This window comes from Pteronotus mesoamericanus, unplaced genomic scaffold, assembly GCF_021234165.1.
Source record: "Pteronotus mesoamericanus isolate MK-2021 breed Mesoamerican mustached bat unplaced genomic scaffold, CSHL_Meso_final scaffold_408, whole genome shotgun sequence".
NCBI lineage: Eukaryota > Metazoa > Chordata > Mammalia > Chiroptera > Mormoopidae > Pteronotus > Pteronotus mesoamericanus.
Genome location: NW_026555315.1, coordinates 6,751,898 through 6,763,649, shown reverse-complemented (window position 1 = coordinate 6,763,649; position 11,752 = coordinate 6,751,898). Strand labels below are relative to the sequence as shown.

The following is an 11,752-nucleotide window of genomic DNA, read 5'->3' as shown; positions in this document are numbered from 1 at the left end:
CTGGCCAGCCTCCCAGGCTTCTTCAGATGGCCAGATGGGAAGGTGGGGGTTTTCTTCAGCTCCTGGATTAACCAAAAAGGAAGACCTTTCCGCTGGGCAGGCGGGGGAAGGCCCCGAGCAGGGAGGCGGAGATTTCCCTGTCTGGCTCCTAGGCCCTTGCTCCTCATTCTGGTTTCTCCTGGTCCATTCTTGGATAAATGCCAGCATTCTAGAAAGGGGAGAGGGGGCCAGGTTCTAGAATGGTTTTTCCTAGAGATCGCATCTGTCATATTAGAAGGGCATCCTGTCCATCAGCTGGGAATAAATTGACTTGCCTTTGGCTGTTTTCCCTGCGGATTGTTGCTTCTTTTCTTGGCTGTTTAATCCTTTCCTCCTAAAGACGCCTGCCTCCTTTGGCAGTGATTTCTAGAAGTTCCACAGGCCTTTAGTGCCTTGGTTTTGCCCTGGCCCTTCTGACCCTTCCCTGCTTCCAGCATGAACCTGGTCCATACCACTGTGCTCCTGTGGGCGTGGGGGAGTCTCCAGGCCTTTGAAATTGTGGAGAAGGAGAACATTTTTCAGAGGACCCCCTGCCCTGCTTTCCTGATGTTTGACAACACAGCCTACCTGGCCGACATGAGCTTCGAGCTGCCCTGCCACTGTAAGCCCGAGGAGGTGTCTGCTGTAGTCTGGTACTATCAAAAGCACCTCGGCAGCAGCCACACCAAAGTTCTGACGGACTTTGATGGGCGGGTGCTGACGGAGGCAGCCCAGGTGCGGGCGGGCAGTGACCTGCTGGTCCGCTTCAGCATTCGCATGTTCAGCCTGTTGGTTTTCCGGGCCCAGCCCGAGGACTCAGGCTTGTATTTCTGTGGCACCCGCGAGGGGGACTACTTCTATGCCTACGATGTGGACATCCAGAGCAGCGAGGGAATGGTGGCCACCTTCAAGGACCTGGGCCAGGAGCCCTTCGCAGACGAGTACCAAGGGAGCCTCCACGTCTTCACCACCTTCTGGGAGTGGACCCCCTGTGACCGCTGCGGGGTGCGAGGGGAGCAGTGGCGCATTGGCCTCTGCTACCTGCAGAGCCCAGACCTCTCCCCACGCTACCGGCAGACGCTGCCAGACGTGGTGTCCTGTGGTTCACGGGCCGTGCCAAAGAAGCTTCAGGCCAAGGCCAAAGACCACACACCGGAGCTGCTGGTTCAGAGCTGCATGGTGCCCTGCAGGGAGACGCCGCCGCCCCATGGGGGCGTGATGGCCATTTTCAGCTATCTGTCCAAAGCGGGCAGCCGGCCCTGGGTGCCCCAGGTGCCCATTCAGTACCACCAGCAAAGGCTGGGTCACGGACTCATCATCTCCTGTCCGGGGGCCCGGCCGGAGCACGCCGTGGCCTGGGACAAGGACCACCAGAACTTCTATCGCACACAGTACTTGAAGGGCGTCAACAGGTCCATGAGGGTGTTCATCGACCATGGCAACCATCTCCACATCCGCTTCACCCAGCTGGACGACAGGGGCATCTACTATTGCTGGCGGCAGGGCGTGCGGGTCGCTGGGTTCCGGCTGGGCGTGATAGCTCGAGGGCACTACAAGGTCTCTCTCTCAGACCCCGAGGTCCGCTCCGCTGTGGAGCTCACCCTAATAGGGTACCTGCTCATCACGGCAGCCTTCGTCTCCATTCACCTTTGTCGCTGCTGCTGTTCCTTATTTCGCTGTTATCCCGGCTCCTCTCCCTAGGCCCTCTCTTCCCCATCTCTGAAGACCAGTCGTGCGCTCAAATGTGTTTGTTAAGTGATTTCAGATGCCTCTGGGTGGGCCTCCTGGGCTGGGACGTGGGGCAGGAGGGTATGGACACCTTCGTTAGTTACAGCCTGCTCCCCCCAATTTCATGGGCACGCCTGGGGCCTGCGCTGGGAAGCGGGGAAGCCTGAGGCAGGCGGGAGATGGGGGACCGAGGCTAGGATGGAAGTGGCCCAGGTGCACGTCCTCTGACTTCAGCAGATCCGAGGATGAGGGGAACCTAAGGTGTATCAGACGGCCTATGGGGCAGTAAACAGTGTTTGAGGTGCTTTATTTTCCCGCCTTCGAGGATTGCCAAGCAGGCGCGGGTTGAATAGGGGGTGGCAGGGAGAGGAAGGAAGGAAGGAAGGAAGGAATGCAGAGGGGGGCGCCTCCCGTAGGTTCCCGCTGCCTTCCTCCGAGTCCCATCCTTGGACTGGCTGGTAGGAATGGCAGGTTTGGGAATGACGGTAGACCAGAACAGGGGAAATGGGTGAGGAAAACGGAGGGCAAATTCAGGGACTTCCTGAGACACTGTACCCATGCTGGGGGTTGGGGGTGAGAAGAGGGGCTCGGAGCAAGGCGGGGGAGGGGTGGGGGCACCAGGACCCTCATGGTGGAGCAAGGCTGGAGGTGGGATTTGTGCTGTGGCTGCTGCTGTGAGTGGCTGGTCGGGGGTGGAGGGGAGTTCCAGAGACGATCAGTAACAAGAAGCCAGTTGGGTCTTGTCCAAGGCCACTGGCTGCCCCCTCCCCCAGCCCCAACTCCTCCTGCACAGATCAGAGTCCACTCTGGGGGAGGCACAGCGGTGGGCTTTATTTACCTCGGTAACTACAGGCAGCAGGGTGCCCTGAAGGTTAGCATCAGTCAGGGGTAGGACGGCATCAAAGAAAGGACATCAAAGAAAGGGCGCCAAGTCTTGGAAAGAGGGAGCGATTCCCACTTCTCCCTCCCTTCGGCCTCAGAGGGTGGAGGGGGACCCTGGAGTGAGTCCTTTCGGTCCGGTCCGTTTCTGGGCACAGATAATCCCATGCCCCCCGCCCCTGCACAGTCCTCCCACGGAAAGCAGAGCAGATGCTCTGGGTGAAAGCGTCTGCCCCGCCCCCGCTCTCCAGGCTGTAGGAACACAAACTAGGGTCTTCGCTCTGCTCATGCCTCCATTTCCAGAATTATAAAATAGAGTGCTACCTAGAATACTGGGGAACACTTTGTATTTGAGTGAGAAGGGGCCATGGGATCCTTGCTTTAGGGAAGAGCATTAGGCCACTGTGGGTGCAGAGAGGCAGAAGTGTTAGGCTGGCTTTACCCAGCAGCGTCTGCTGGGGTTGGGAGGCGGCAGCAGCAGGGACTCAGAGGCCTGGGTGGACAGGGATTATGCAGCAAGGAAGGGGCCTTTAGAACTGGTACCAAGAGTGCCCTACCCCTGTGGACAGCAGCTCCTTTCTCTCCTATTTCGGTATCTTCATGAGGATGAGTCACTTCCTTGATTCCCATGACCCAGAGGTCAAGTGTAACTGGTCATCCACACCCCCAACACTGACGTCTAGCATCATCCCACTGCCGCCTCCACCACCTCTACCTGCCCCCGCCCCCACCACGGCCGCTGGGGAAAGTCCTCCTGGGTGTGACCCTCTGTACTGACGCCCCTCTACTCCTTCTCAGCACGTCTTCCCTCTTCACTTATACTAAGATCCCCTAGTGCTGAGAATCAAGCTGCCCCCGGCCCACAGGGCAGCTCAGTGAGGCCGAGACACCTGGAATCATCAGTCAGGAGGCCCCTCTGGAATCTGGGCAGGCCAGGAAGTCTGCTGAGGACTCCAGGTGGCAGAATGCGCCCCCCGCCCCCGGCCACTCTCAGGCTGGCCAGGGTCCCTCCACATTAAGATGAGCCTCTGGCCAGGGCTACCTTGCCTGCAGGGACTTCCCCTTCCTGTCTCAGCATCTCCTCCGTTTAGCTCCAGCAGCCTGAGGAAAGTCCAAGACCCACCTCCCAGAAAGCCCAGAGACCGCCAACACTGGCAACAGTTGCCATGACAAACAGGGATTAGGCTAAAGAGGGTGATTTATTAGGTCTCTAGGCCCTCCCCAACTTCTCCTCTCCTAATTCTAACTGAAGCTCTGGCCATGCCCCTCCAGGCTGCGGGGCGAGTGCCCTGTTAGGTGGAGTTGCTGGGAGTGGGCTGGGTGTCGCCTGGCAGGCCTAATGCTGATGGATCCTAGGGCGAAAGCTGGCAGAGAGCCTAGTGGAGAGGGGAGCAGCTGCGGGGCGGGGGCGCAGCGCGGCTCAGGTGTGGGAAATTAGCTATCGGAGGAGGGGCAGGTATCCGGCTCCCACTGCAGGCTCCTTCCACCTTGGGGCCGGGGCCACCAAGTGGTTCCCGCCTCACATCGCATCCTTATGCTCCTGCTTGGACTCCTTAATGACCTGCAAGGGGCAGAGAAGTTGCACAGTGCCACAGTTAGGAGCTCACACAGACCCTGGGCCAGGCCATGTGACCTTGGGCGAGTCCCCAGCCTTCCTGGGTCGTTCTTTTCAATGAAAGTAACCAGAACTCTCTCCTGCAGCAGTCAGAGCAGGGAATGAGATCACACCTGTAAATCATTGAGCACCATGTCTGGCACATGGCGAGCTGATGATGTAAAATTAGCTAGTACTGTTACTGGTGTGATGGGGAATGGGTTATGCCAAATCCCCTTTTCCCATTCCTCTGGCCGGTTCCTGTAACCAAGCTGGGAATGGAACATTGGAAGTGAAAACTTCTAACTTGAAATTTTCTCTCCCCCCCAGGCCTGGCACAAGGGTTACCTACGTCAAGACAGAAAAGGAGGAAGCCCAAATCAGGACCCCATCCAGTGGCCTGGGCATCCAGGCTCCTCTTAGAGCTGTGGGTGCAGGAGCTGTGGAATTGACTTACACCCGGGTTCCTTCTTCCTTCCAGAGCCTCCCCAGGCAGCCCTTGTGAGCTATCAAGACCCTTCTATGTGCCAGTTCAGGCTTTATTCCAGAGCCTGGCCTCCAGAATCTGAGCCTGATGGGACCAGAATCTCAGGCCTCCCCTTCTTACCTCTCCATCCCGCATCTCCACGGTCTTCACCACGATGTTTCTTTTGAGGTGGCCTTCTGACATGGACTTGGTGTCCAGGCTAGTTTCTGTGGGTGTGAGGAGAGGAGGCCTTCTGCGGGCTCTGGGGGGGCGCTAGACATCCTCTGCCTCCCTTGGCTTCCTATCACACCCAGATTGCCAGTTCGAAAGCCTATCCAACCAGGCAGGGAGGGCCTAGGCTCTTTCAAAGGGGCTGGCAACTCCCAAGTCCCCACTGTGTTGGGCAAGTCCTGGCTACTCTCTCCACTGCACTGTTGCTCTCCTGGTCTGGCTGCATTTCAGTCCCTTCGCAAGCCCTTGCCTGGCACCCAGCTTTCTGACAACCCAGCACTATGCTGTGGAAGGAGCACATGGGCTTTGAAACCAGGCAGGCCAGAGTTTGAGTCCCAGCTCAGCCACTGACCAGCCACATGACTGTAAGCAAGTCAATTTACCTCTCCCAGCCTCAGTTTTCTCATCTGTAAAATGGGGATGATGGAGCCTGCTTGTCTAGGTGGGAGTGAGGAGTCAGTTAATGAAATAATGTATGTGAAGCAATTGGGTCAATACATGTGGGCCCCTATCCCTCTTCCCCCTCCCTACTTCTCGCTACCGCTTCTCTGGGCCCTAATAACCCTTTACTGTCTGGGGCTTGTCAGTATTACCTCTAGCTAGTGCCCCTGGTTAACCTGTCTGACGCTGAACTAAGCCCTGGGACACACATATCTAGTATTCCTGAATTTCTAGGTCAGAAAAAGAATTCCCCACCCCCCATAGCTGATAATCATCTGAGAGCCACATACAAGTAAGAAGTAATTTAGTTTATGCCCCCCTCAGAGAGAAAAATATAACATGTCAACCTCACTAATATTTAAAATTAAGAGCAGGGAACATAAAGCTTTATTCACTACAAGAAAAGCAGTCCAGGGGGAAATAATCCTCTGGGCTGAATCAGCGCCAGGCTGAGCCACGGAGCCTCAGGGACTGGGACAGGCAGAGCAAGCAGAGAGCTCAGCCACTGGGCACAGCGAGACCTTAGGGGTCCTCTCAGTGATGGGGAACAGGTGAGGCGGAGGCTGGCATTTGCTCAGAGACCCCAGAGCACCCGAGGACACAGCACCCTGAATGCCAGCCAGCTCTGCTAGGTGAACTGACGTTCACCCCTGTGCCAGGTCCTGGGCTGGGTGCTGAGGCTGCTGGGAAGAAGACACAGGCTGCCCTGTTGGGGAACCCTGGGAGGAGGGGGCCCAAGAGGATGGGGAGCTTGGGCTTGGTGAGGCTCCCTCCCTGCCAAGTGGAGAAAAGCGCCGTGTCTGCGTGTCTGCGTCTGCGAGGCAGGCAGCTAACCGAGAGCCGGCGGGGCTCCATTTACAGCCTGCTGAGCCTGAACTGGTATAACTTGTACTGTGAGGCTTTTGAGATGTCTTGTGACCTTGTGACCTTCCCCTTCCTTGGTGCTTTTGCCCCCTGCAGTGACAAGCAGTTAAAAAAAACAAACAAACAAACATAAAACACTCAGATGAGCAGAGCTGGCTCAGGGATCTGTGGACAGGCTGAGACCCTCATCCAGTTCTGCGGTGGAATGGGGTACGGGGGAGGCGTGGGACACAGGGCGGAGCAGGACAAGGGTGGCTCCGAGCCCCGCCGGAAGTGCCCTGGGAAGGTGTATTCTGGCCAGAAGCTCTGCAGTGAATCGTGAAGGCCCTCGAGGAGGGCCCCTGGCCAGAGCGGCAGCCCACAGGCTAGGGGAGGGGCAGAACCCCCGGACCCTCGCCCCGCGTCCTGCTCTACTGACCTCGGATCTGCAGGTTGGAGAAGGTCTGCACAGGAATGGTGATACTGAAAGACAGCAGAGAGAGGGGGTGACCCGGCTGCCCAAGGACTCCCCAGGTCCAGTCCTGGTCCAGGGTTATCCCGAAGAGCGCACTTCCTAGCTTCCCTCAGCAGCCAGCACGCTGGAGCTGCCAGCATGAGAGGGGCCCGGGCGCTATCCATGAATATCTCGGCCTGATGGGAAGTCTGGGCTCGGAAGATGGCAGAGGGGAGGGAAGAGTGGCAAAGAAAGTTCTGAGGAAACAGAAAAGATCGACGTGGGGACAAGAGGTCCAATTTTTGTTGGGATGGTGGGGGATGAGGCTTTCAGGTTAAGGGAGGTGACTCAAGTCCTTGCCTGGGACCTAATCAACATTGGTTGAATTGAATCCATCCATCCATCCATCCATCCATCCATTGATCAAACATTTACTGAAGGCCTTACTGTGTGTTAGGCGAGCGCGGTGCTGGGCACTGGGATAGCAGGGGGCCGCCCACAGGCTAAGTAAGTCCCTTAAGAGGACAAAGCGACTCTAGGGAGGAGCAGCAGGGCGGATTCCCAGGGCTGCGGTCGGGGCTCACCGGTTCTCCTCGCCCTCCAGCAGCTTCCTATACGTGGCGATCTCGATGTCCAGCGCCAGCTTGATGTTGAGCAGGTCCTGGTACTCCTGCAGGTGACGGGCCATCTCGTCCTTGAGGGTCTGCCCCTCCTCCTCCAGCCGGGCCAGCGCCTCCTGATAGCTGGCTGCCTCGCGTGCGTGGCGCTCCTCCTGCTCCCGCATCTGCCTCTCCAGGGACTCGTTCTGCAGAGTGGAGCCAGTGCGTCCCGTCCCTCGAGGCACCGTCACGCCCTCGGACCAGACCAACTCCAGGGGGCTTTGAGGCCCCGCCCACGCTCGGGCCCCGCCCCCAGTCCTGGGGTCGCCCTGGGTCCCTCTCCTCCAGCATCCCCTTTGGTGGCCTGTCCCCTCCTCCCAGCTCGCCGCTCCGTCCACGCACCCTGGGCTCTGTGCCCGCTCACCGTGCCGCGCAGGGATTCCAAGTCGCAGGTCAAAGCCTGCAGCTGGCGCCGGTAGTCGTTGGCCTCGTGCTTGGCCTGGCGGAGCAGCTCCGCGTTGCGGGCAGCGGCGTCGGTTAGGTCCACAAACTATTGATAAATGGGGAAAGTGCCCCATGCTGAAGGGCTGGTTGAAGCCACATACAGGGAGCTGCGTGGGAAGGTGTGGGTTCTGGGAAATCAGGGAGGAGGGCAGGACACCCGGGTTGTGGTCCAGGCCACCCCAGGACACTGGCCCTGGGTGGGATTATTCCCAGGGAGTGTGACCCATGGTTGGGGGACACAGAAGCCACTGCTGGGTCTTCAGACACCATATTTGGGTGCCCCTCATATCTTCCTGGTCAGACATGTCTCTGTAGCCTGGGCAGTGTCCCGCATGCATGCAGTAGATGCTCAGTAACCCAGGACACAGATGGCGGAGGCATCAAGAATGCAGGCCGTCAAGTGAGACGGGAGGGTTGGAAATCTAGCTCTACCGGTGAGAAGCTGTGTGACTTTGAGCTAATCAGTTAACCTTTCTGGACTTCAGTTCTCTCATCTACTAAAGGACAGCCCCTACTTCACAGTAAGATAGTCTATGCAGAGCACAGGCTTGGCACACAACAGCTGTCTAATAATAACAGTGATAATAGCGGCAGCAGCAGCAATAAGTTCTGATTGGAAGTAATATTGCCTGTGTGCCCCTGGGTAAGTCACCTCACTTCTCTGTTGAATGTCCATCACCTAGAGAGGATCCTCTCCCAGCTTCCTCCCCGCTCCTTTCCCAGTTCTCTTGTATGGAGCCAGGAGGGCTGCCTGGAGGAGGCGGCCTGGCTCACAGGGCTACCTTGGACCGGTACCACTCCTCTGCCTCGTGCATGTTGCTGGACGCCATGGCCTCATACTGGGTGCGGATCTCTCTCAGGGCCGCCGTGAGGTCCGGCTTGGCCACATCCAGCTCCACATGGACCTGCTGCCGGGCCAGCTGCTCCTGGAGCTCCCGTACCTCCTGACCAGGGTGTGAAAAGGGATAGCAGGGCTCAGAGCCATGGACTCATCATGCTCTCTTCTGCCTGGCTGTTGGACACGGACGCTGCCTAAGGGAAACGAGACAGTCCTCGCTGGAGGAAGTGCGTGGCCCAGGCTGGGGGCGGCCGGGGTAGTATGGGGGCCTCCCAGGCTTGGATATGCAGGAGCACCGAACGTGCACCTGTGTCATAAGAGAGTGTTTGAGTCCCTGTGTGTGGGTGTGCCCACAGGTTCCCAGTTCCATGGGGTCATGTATGCTGAATCCATGATCTGAGGTCAGGGCTCAGTGGGATCCTTTTTGTTATGAATGTTCTCAGGTAACTGGAGAGAGATGGCAGAAGGAATGGAACCAGGGAGACTGACTATGTGACTTCAGCAAGTTCTTTAACCTCTCCGGGCTTCGGTGGCCTCTGTGAAAGGAGGTAAAACTGAAAGGGTTCCTATCTCACAGACCGTAGAGAAGGAAAATGAGGAAACAAGGTTCAGTAACTCTCATTAAGTGAGGTGTGTGTCTGTGTGCATTTCACTGGGGTGTTGGTGCTTTCTTATCTGTCTCTACCTCCGTCTCCCTCGGTTTCTCTCTGTATTGATCTCTTTTTCTCTCTGTTTTCAATTTCTCTCTCTCCCTCCCTCCCTCTCTTTGTTCCAATCTCTGTGTTGGCCTTTCCTCCCTCTGGCCCAGCTTTACCTCCTCATGGATCTTCCTCAAGAACCGGATTTCCTCCTCCAGAGACTCAATCTTTCTCTCCAGATCCAGACGGGCCAGGGTAGCTTCATCTGCCTCCTAGGGTGGGAGGGATACAAGGGGTCACTCTGACAACAGGCTCTTCCTCCCTGCTCCCTAGCCTTGTGTGCTCCCCTCCTCTAGGGTTTGGGGAGCAGCACAACACTTGGGAGGGCTGGTCTCGGGGGCTGTGTTTGGTGAGCTGTCATCGACCCTCCCCCCCTGCCCCCACACCCCACCCTTCCACTCCCTGACCTGTCGATAGGCAGCCAGGTTGTTCTCGGCCTCCAGCCTCAGGTTGGTTTCGTCCTGGAGCCTGGGGTAGGAGGACACATAGGACTCTTGGAGCCCCGTCCCAGTCTCCGTGGAGGTGGCTGCCAGAGACTCCTCGCACCCCCCACCCCAGGACTGATGGAGTGGCAGGGGGAGAGACTTGTCCAGGAGGGCGATGAGGGCCTTTGTTTTAACTCATTACTAAGGTGCCTTAGCAGGGTTGCCGTACCTGCTTCTGCTCACACAGGCGCTTCCACCCACGTACACTCACACTCACATCCCCCTGCACTTGAGGGCACACCCACGTGCCCAGCTGGCTCAGCAAAGCGCCCTGCCCCCCCGGGTGTCCCATGGCCTTTGGAAATGGGTCTTACTAAGATCTCTGCGGCGCAGCTGTGCAAGCTGAGGTGCCTTGACTAGGAGCACACGCTGGTGATGGACAGAGTCCCCGGGTTCTGAAACCAGGACTTCCTGCTCTTCCCCGCACTCTCCGGTCCTCCCCGTGTACCCCAGGCTTCCCTTCCAATCCCTCCTTATACAGACCCAGGCTCAGAACAGGCGCCCCCTGCCCACAGCCACAGGGCCCCACAGGGAGCGAAACATGCAGGCCCTGTCTGCTGGGGTCCCTGACCGCTCTAGCACAGACTTCCCCAGCGGGAGGTGTGGAGAGGGCCCTTTTCCCTGGCAGAATGTCTATGGGAAACAGATCCCTGAGACTCTGGGCCTTCTCCCAGCCCCTCCCAATGTTTGGGGGGCAGGGACAGCCCTCCCTTCCCAGTGAGCAGGGAGGCAGGGTCCCAGGGCCTGAGGCCCTGCAGGCCTGCGGGCACTTCCTCTTGGGGGCTCAGTCCTCCCCGCACACAAGACCCCTCTCCCAGTAGGCCCTTACTTCTGCCTCAGGGTGCCCAGGTCCTGCGCCAGGTTGTCCCTCTCGACCTCGAGCCGGGCGCTGTTGGCGGTGAGTTGATCAAGCCGCAGCCGCAGCTCGCGCAGCTCAGCCTGGTAGACGTCAGCCAGCTTGGTCGGCTCCTTGGCCCGCAGCTGGTTCAGCTCCGCAGCCAGTGCCTTGTTCTGCTGTTCCAGGAAGCGCACCTTCTCGATGTAGCTGGCGAAGCGATCATTGAGCTCCATCATCTCTGCCCGCTCACTGGCGCGCGTCTCCTTGAAGCCAGCATTGAGTGCCCCAGCTAGGGAGAAGTCCACCCTGGCTGGGAGTGGGGGTGGCATTCGAGCCAGGGAGAGGCGAACGCCGGGACCCAGGCCCAGGCGGCGGCTGGGAGTCAGGCCGCCCGCCACCGTCTCGAAGGAGGACATATAGGAGCGGCAGGCAGCTGAGGCGACCCTTTTCCTCTCCATCCTGGCTCGGCTCTGCTCACTCCTGGGATGTGAGGGCTTTATGGAGGAGTGGGCCGGCCTGGCTCTGCCCAGAGTGTCCCTGGAAACACCCCCTGGCATAGCCTGAGGGGGTGGGACTGGGCCGCAGCCCAGCCATGAGAGCTCCTCTCACCCCACCGAGGTCATTGTGCCCAGAAGCAGGGCCCCCTTGGCGTGCCAGCTCCAGTCTGGCCCCAGACAGACGTACTGGTGGGCGGTGCCTAGGGCCGGATGCTGGGTCTGAGGCCCGATCGCTGGCCTAGGAGACCCTCTCCCTAGGAAGGTGGGTCCAGAAAGGGTTGGAGTCCTGCCTGGGGTGGCTCAGTTGGTTGGGTGTCATCCTGCAAAGTGAAAGGTCGCTGGTTCAACTCTCGGTCGAGGCACATGCCTAGGTTGCAGGTTCAGTCCCTAGTCAGGGCACGTGCAAGAAGCAACCGATGATGTTTCCCTCTTTTTCCCTCCCCGCCCTCCTCCATCTCTCTCTAAAAAAATAAAAATAAATATTTTTTTAAAAAAGAAAGAAAGGAAGGAAGAGCTGGACCAGGTGACCTCTGATCTGCCTTCTGACTCTTAGATCCCATAACCCAGGCCTTCCCTCTCACAGCACTTGTCCTGTGGGGTGCTGGGAACTTGTCAAAGAACAAACTGTTCCAGACCGCT

The 11,752-nt window shown here is 58.3% G+C and overlaps 2 protein-coding genes across 2 annotated transcripts; one reads left to right on the top strand and one right to left on the bottom strand.

The window, feature by feature from the left end:
- The first annotated feature begins 474 nt into the window (after positions 1-474).
- Positions 475-1,719, top strand: FAM187A (family with sequence similarity 187 member A). Its single transcript, XM_054593108.1, has one exon. It carries the CDS (start codon positions 475-477, stop codon positions 1,717-1,719), a length of 1,245 nt encoding a protein of 414 aa, XP_054449083.1.
- A 944-nt stretch (positions 1,720-2,663) lies between these two features.
- On the bottom strand, positions 2,664-11,074 carry GFAP (glial fibrillary acidic protein). Its single transcript, XM_054593222.1, has 9 exons — positions 10,608-11,074; positions 9,701-9,761; positions 9,410-9,505; positions 8,540-8,701; positions 7,678-7,803; positions 7,239-7,459; positions 6,640-6,683; positions 4,827-4,912; positions 2,664-4,186 (listed from the first exon to the last, which is right to left on the bottom strand). Exons 1-9 carry the CDS (start codon positions 11,072-11,074, stop codon positions 4,145-4,147), a joined length of 1,305 nt encoding a protein of 434 aa, XP_054449197.1. The 3' UTR covers positions 2,664-4,144.
- Positions 11,075-11,752: the final 678 nt, after the last annotated feature.

What these genes read in the sequence shown, in the direction of transcription:
- FAM187A (XM_054593108.1), top strand. Translation starts at nt 475, where the DNA reads ATGAACCTGGTCCATACCACTGTGCTCCTGTGGGCGTGGGGGAGTCTC.
- GFAP (XM_054593222.1), bottom strand. Translation starts at nt 11,074, where the DNA reads ATGGAGAGGAAAAGGGTCGCCTCAGCTGCCTGCCGCTCCTATATGTCC. An exon ending in CTGGGCACCCTGAGGCAGAA is followed by an intron (nt 9,762 to 10,607) that starts GTAAGGGCCTAC and finishes CTCCTACCCCAG; the next exon opens with GCTCCAGGACGAAACCAACC. An exon ending in CTCCAACCTGCAGATCCGAG is followed by an intron (nt 4,913 to 6,639) that starts GTCAGTAGAGCA and finishes TCACACCCACAG; the next exon opens with AAACTAGCCTGGACACCAAG.